Source organism: Poecilia latipinna, unplaced genomic scaffold (assembly GCF_001443285.1).
Source record: "Poecilia latipinna isolate Pla-1442-1.1 unplaced genomic scaffold, P_latipinna-1.0 Scaffold1579, whole genome shotgun sequence".
Lineage (NCBI taxonomy): Eukaryota > Metazoa > Chordata > Actinopteri > Cyprinodontiformes > Poeciliidae > Poecilia > Poecilia latipinna.
This window is the reverse complement of record NW_015114195.1, coordinates 33,044-39,063: the sequence shown is the minus strand read 5'-3', so window position 1 is coordinate 39,063 and position 6,020 is coordinate 33,044. Positions and strand designations below refer to the sequence as shown.

Sequence of the window (6,020 nt, the reverse complement as noted above, 5' to 3'; positions counted from 1 at the left end):
CGGGTAATTTAAATAAAAATATATTTACCTAAATGTGGGTTCCCCCAAAAAAAAAAAAAAAAAGAAAAAAAAAAAGAAAAACAACTTTTTCTAACACTTGATAAAAATAATAACCAAAGCTTATCTGTTGAGTTTCCACTGTTAAAGTAAAAAAAACAAAAAAACAATGGAAATGGGATTTATTTATCGGGGCATAAAAAGGAATTGAGACACTCTGTGTCAACGAGCACGGCCGCCTAATTTTATGCATGGACTGGCGAAGGCGATGACAAACCGGGGACGGGAACGACGGCGCTCTTAGGTACACTAAACCACTTGAACTGTGCGATCCGCATCATGATGAATTTAGTATCAATTACAGGGTGGGCTAACCTTACGACAGGCGGCAGGACTGAAAGAGGAGGGGCAGCGACACAAAGAAGTGACAGTAAATTACCTGCTGCACGCTGGAAACTATTTTAAACCTGATCGGAGCGCCGGCGGATTATGATCCGCTCAGCAGCTCAAAGTGACATGCTAATTGTGCGCTGGGAACGTATAAATATTAGAATGTGGCTCATCTTACGACAGTAGCTCTCTGTACTCGGTAAAAAGCAATAGAGAACATTTAATGGTATTGCTTTAGTAAGGTACAGTTTCATATTTTCAAACACATTTTAGTACCAGATATAGATAACTTGAGTAAATACAAAAGATGGATAAATTCAGTTTTCCCAATCATGCTTTCCTTTGCTATCAAGTGTTTGCGATGACTGGCAGTGAGTCTTACACATCAGAGTGGAAAAATTTGTCATTGGAGACTTATTTCAGTTGAGTCACTCTGGGAGGCAGGTGAGGATGATTTATCTACTTAAGGTCACTCTACAATATCTAATTGGGATTTATGTCTGGACTTTGACTAGGCCACTACAGGCCTTAATTTTGCTTCTTTTTAAAAAAAAAAAAAATTCTCTCTGTTGGTGTCTGGAGTCCTCTAGCCTCAGAAATGGCTTTACAACCCCTTTTCCAAACTGACAGATGTCCGTTGGATGTTTTAGCCTACTTCATGTTGTGAGACAGGTGCTCTTAAGGTGTGTTTTTTTTAACTACGCATGACAAAATCAAATCTAGATATAGCTAGGCCTGATTAGTTAGACCCCACCCCCCAAAAAAATGTTGTTGATTACAGTTAATTCATAGTTGAACAAGGATGATAGTTTAGTTTCTCACATACGGTCAGATTGGTTTAGGTAGATTTTTTTTTTTTAATCCTAAATGAAACCATTGTTTAAAAACCACATTTGTGTTAACTCTGGTGTTTGTCTTGTGTCTAAATTACTTTCTTATAAGTGCATAAAAAAGGTAAGAACAGGAGAAATCTGCAAGGGAGCAAATAATTATTATTCTTTTTTACAGGACATTGTAGGTGACATTCATTTCTCTAATGGTAAATGCAGTGCTCTTGCCTTATTCAAAAGGCTGAAGCCATATCTGGGACATAAATGAATTACACTGAAGTTGCTGCTTAAGTAGAGGCCAGAGTGTGAGTGGAACCACATCCACCCTCCCTCTTCACTCAAAAGGAGATGTCATCTCAGTGTGGTGTCAGTCCACAGGAAATAATCCGATTTGGGGGGTGTAAGCGGGGGGCGGAGGGGGGCAATCTGCCTGTAATGCATCAGCAACTGGAAAGGCTCCAGCGCACCCTCCTCGCCGCCCCCAAACCCTGTGGGCCACGAGCGCGAGCGTTGGAGGGCTCGCGGCGTGTGCGAGTCGCGTGGTTTTGCAAACATGCGAAAGTGCTCCTTTAAGTGGAGATCCAAAGAAAATGAAGCTGGTGTCAAGGACGGAGATACATATGTTAGCAATATGCTGCACATCGCCTCTCGTAGATCCAGTCGACATATTTCAGCGGCTCGCGCGTTGATGCTAATCCGGTGTGATTTGAATAAGTGTCCGACGGTTGGCCACGTTTCAGAGAAAGTTATCTTCAAACAGTCTGCATGGAGTAATCTCAGCAAATTAAGCACTATTACTTGAACGGCTTTTATGAATCAAGTCATAAAGTAAAACCTTTTGCTTTATTTGAGCTACGTTCAGGTGCGTGTCGATGACGATTAGCTCGAAAAGCACACCGACTGTATGTGCTGGTTTTTGATCCGCCTTTCTTTCTATGCGACAGGGAAGAACTTACATTTATCTGTGAGTCAGACTGAATAATGCACATTATCTTTGTGTTGTTATAGAGTCTTGAACAATCGCCAATGCTTCGGCCTACATTTCATTTCTATGTATGGACGCAAACACAGAAAAGATAAAAATAAATGTGACACAGGACTAGAATGCAACTACGCCAGCAGCCACATTTATTGGCACTATTGTCTTCCCTTTTTCTGCTCTTGGAGATACAGCCAATGAGTGACAGAGAAAATTAAACGTGCTTCTGGATTGGCTGCTTTGCCAATTCCACCCAATAGGGTATGGTGCTAGTTGCCTGGGTGCTAGTTAGCCAAAATGTGATAAGAAAACTTTACTTTCCATTGAAAGAGCCATGAATAGATGAATCTGCAAATACTAAACCAACAATTGGTATTCCACTGTATTTCTAATGACAGGATTTTCCCCCTGCTGGATAAACACACTCATATCAAAGGTTGTTTTGTTCTCAAATGTTCTAAGTGAGATTACGTTCCTCCAACAAAAGACAAATCTATTCTCAAGCTGTTCGTATACCTTCGGGTTTCCATAAGCATGAACGGAGCTGTGTTTACGATACTCTCTTGTTATCGTGAGTGAAAACATTTGGACGCAACATGATAACCAACGACTACTTACAATATGCTACGTGCCAGTCACTTTCTCTGAAGCTTATTGTCTCAATGTATAGATAAACAAAAGTTTATCTTAAAAACCTGGAACTTCTTAGGAGCGTTTGATAGCATCATCAGAAACAATACGTTTTTTTTATTTGTTTTTGGTTTTTTTATTCATTAAAAACGATTAAAAAGTGCTGGGAAATTTCTGTCACACCCCAGCAGGGAAGCGTCAGGGAAGTTATGAGAAGAACCTCAGTTACTTCATCTGTGCCCCCTGAATACCCCGACAAAATGTCAAGATCACAGAGTCCCTCTGGAGCTAAAGGGGAAGATATCAAAAGGCTCCTTTTGTTGCTTCATGTTCTACTAAATAACCCGTCTTTCTCATCACTGTCCGTCTGTCTGTCTCGTGTTTTTTTGTTTTTTTTGGCCTTTAAGTTCCCCTTTCATTGTGCGGGCCACCTCACCCCGCTCTCTAAGTTCAAAGCCGCAGCCACGGCTGTGAGAGTTTGCTGTATTTGAACACATGGATTAGCTGCAGCTTATTATTTGCCCTACAGATGCTTTCGCCACACCGGAGACCAACGGAAAAAGTATCTCCCGACAAAGCTGTTATTGCGAATGCAAATCTGTTAGCGAAAGGTTATCTGGAATAAATAAATAAAAAAGAAAAAAAGAAAACTCTGCTCCGGTGGTTTGATCTGCCACAGTTTTCTACTTGGCTAAAACGCACAGCATGTGCCGCACACCAAGACGGCACAGCAAAAGTTGCCTTGGACAGCACAGTATCATTAAAGACATATCAGGAAGGACAGGAAAATATGCAAATCAGAGCACTTAGAGCCACCGACATCAAAGCGCCCACAAACGAAGCCAGCCACAAATAGAACAAAAGCATTAGTTGCAATAAGACTTGGCCTCGGGGCGAAGCTGGGGCACAAACGCTTGTTGTTGATTCTTGTGGCGATAAGGCTTGCTTTAGCATCACCACTGCCTATGTACATATACCAGTGGAGTGGATTTAATCGCACTAATTAGAATGCACTCAAGGCAAAATGCAACATCTACTGGAATAATCTGAGAGAAAAGATCTCCAGTCCAATTTATTCTCCTGCTCTTGGTTTCCGGAGGGGAGGGTTGAGCGGAGGATCTGTTTTTGGTAAAGCGAGTGAGCGGCTGGTGTCTGGTGGTTGGGTGCATGTGTCACTTTGGACTGGTTGCCATTTCGAGGACAAGCTGCAGGGAGGCCACTCATAGGGAGGCAGTATGTGTGTGTGTGTAATAAAAAAGAAAGAGAACGAGAAGTCACCCAGATAGAGAGAATAAGAGCCTTAGCAACAGGAGCATACAGCTGGATATGGTGCTGGTTAGCAGTATGAGGGTTTCAATAAGCTCTGGTTTCAAATCCACTAAAATTATCCATAATGTTTTTCCTACAATTTAAAGTCATTTAAGCGAAATGAGCTTGGGTGTTCTTGCTTTAACAATCCAGCACAGAATAGCTGGTGCCTCCCCGCTGACACCGTTTGTCAGCTGGCTGAAAGGAGCTTCCAATGACTTTTTTCCTCCAGCTTGAACAAATTTGAAAATACGGAAGTGGCAAGCAGGACACTACAGGACGACCACTGAAGCAGAAAACCTGACTAATTAAATTTCCTCATATAGGCTTGTGTTCATCTATGTGGAGCAGATTTTTTTTATGGAGCAAACACATTTGCTTGGAAACTACTACCCAATTTAGCACGTCTTTATTCAAAGTCTATGAATAAAAACCAAAATGTTAAAAAAAAATAAAATAAAATGCTACATATATGGGCAATGAGCATCAAGGCATTAAAAGGTTTTAAAAAATGTTTCCAAACTACAGAGAAAGTGACCAGAGACTATCTTTTTTAATGCTGCATAGATTGAGACCCACATGTTGCTGTGCACTGCCACTCAGCTGGCTGACAGAAGGCAACTGCGCCTTTCATTTGCTCATGAGAGACGTTAGAACTGTTTCTGATAACAGAAATCAATCACATCTTGTTATATTTTTTAGCTTATATATATATTTTTTTCTTGTAAACAGAATGACACTGCGATACCGTGCTATTTTTAACCCAAGATGCCACGAGAATATCATCATATTTTAACACTACCTGACTACAAAGCTGCAAACGAAGCAGATATCCTGACTAATTACCCAGCTAATATCAACTCAGTATATTCTCTGTTTGGTAGTGGTAGCGCTTAAGGTGTCATTTTCTGCACAATAAGCACTTGATAACTACAAAATGTTGTGCTGTTTTTTTTTTTTTTTCCCAAAAGTTTTGCAAAAGATATACGAATCAAAATAAAAATAGCATCAAATATGATGCCAAAAGGCTGCATGGTGGTCCAGTTGTTAGCACTGAAACATCGCAGTAAGAAGATCCTTGGTTTGAATCCCAGCTGGAGGCCTTTCTGCATGGAGTTTGAATATAATATAGGTTATGACCACTAAAATAGCACTTAGGAGTCCGTATGTGTGCTGATTATACCACATAATCAATACTTTGGGTTATTCTTTGCAGCAAAAAACAGGCATGAGTAGAATAACTGCTGTTTTTCGAATATAAATAAAAGCAATTGCATCGTGTTTTCTGCTCAGTTTTTGTTCAAGCGGCATAGGGTTCTGATTTCGAAACAGCGGTGTTTTAACTCCGAGTCATAATACCGGCCCGCATATGGGAGCAGCAGAGATCCGAACCGTACCTGTGGGAGGGATCATGCCGGGGGACATGAGTCCAGGCACCGAGTGGGGCATGATGTGGGGGTTCTCCGGCGACGTCACGCTCTGGGTCCTCTTCGGAGGCCGTCCGGGTCTGGAGCTGCAGACAGAGGAGAGAAAAGTTCGACTTGTGAGACAAGGGGGCGGGGGAGGGCAGCAGATGAGGTGGTGGGGGTGGGGGTGGGGGTGCTAGTGTTAACATTTGCAGCTTACCAGAATGCAATTCCATTCCAAAGAGCTAACATGTACTGTAAATAAATTCCTTTTCAAGGACAGTTGCTTTCTGCAGCTCGACATAATAGACTTCCATAACTAATTAGATTACACGCTGAATTCATTTCCTTTATTGAAGATCAACCACTTTTTGATGCATAATTCATAACCTGCACCTCGTTACCTGTTCCCCCGTATTAATATCCCCACACTATTTGAATTGCCTCGTTTGCATATGCTAAAATCCAGCGCTCGGCCCT

The 6,020-nt window shown here is 41.5% G+C and overlaps 1 protein-coding gene across 1 annotated transcript in view; it reads right to left on the bottom strand.

The window, feature by feature from the left end:
- dachd (dachshund d) overlaps positions 1-5,648 on the bottom strand; it is a 74,678-nt gene extending 69,030 nt beyond the window's left edge. Inside the window, exon 1 of the mRNA XM_015058853.1 lies at positions 5,532-5,648. Coding sequence (XP_014914339.1) covers positions 5,532-5,583 — 52 coding nt within the window. The 5' untranslated portion in view covers positions 5,584-5,648. The remainder of the gene's footprint in view (positions 1-5,531) is intronic.
- Positions 5,649-6,020: the final 372 nt, after the last annotated feature.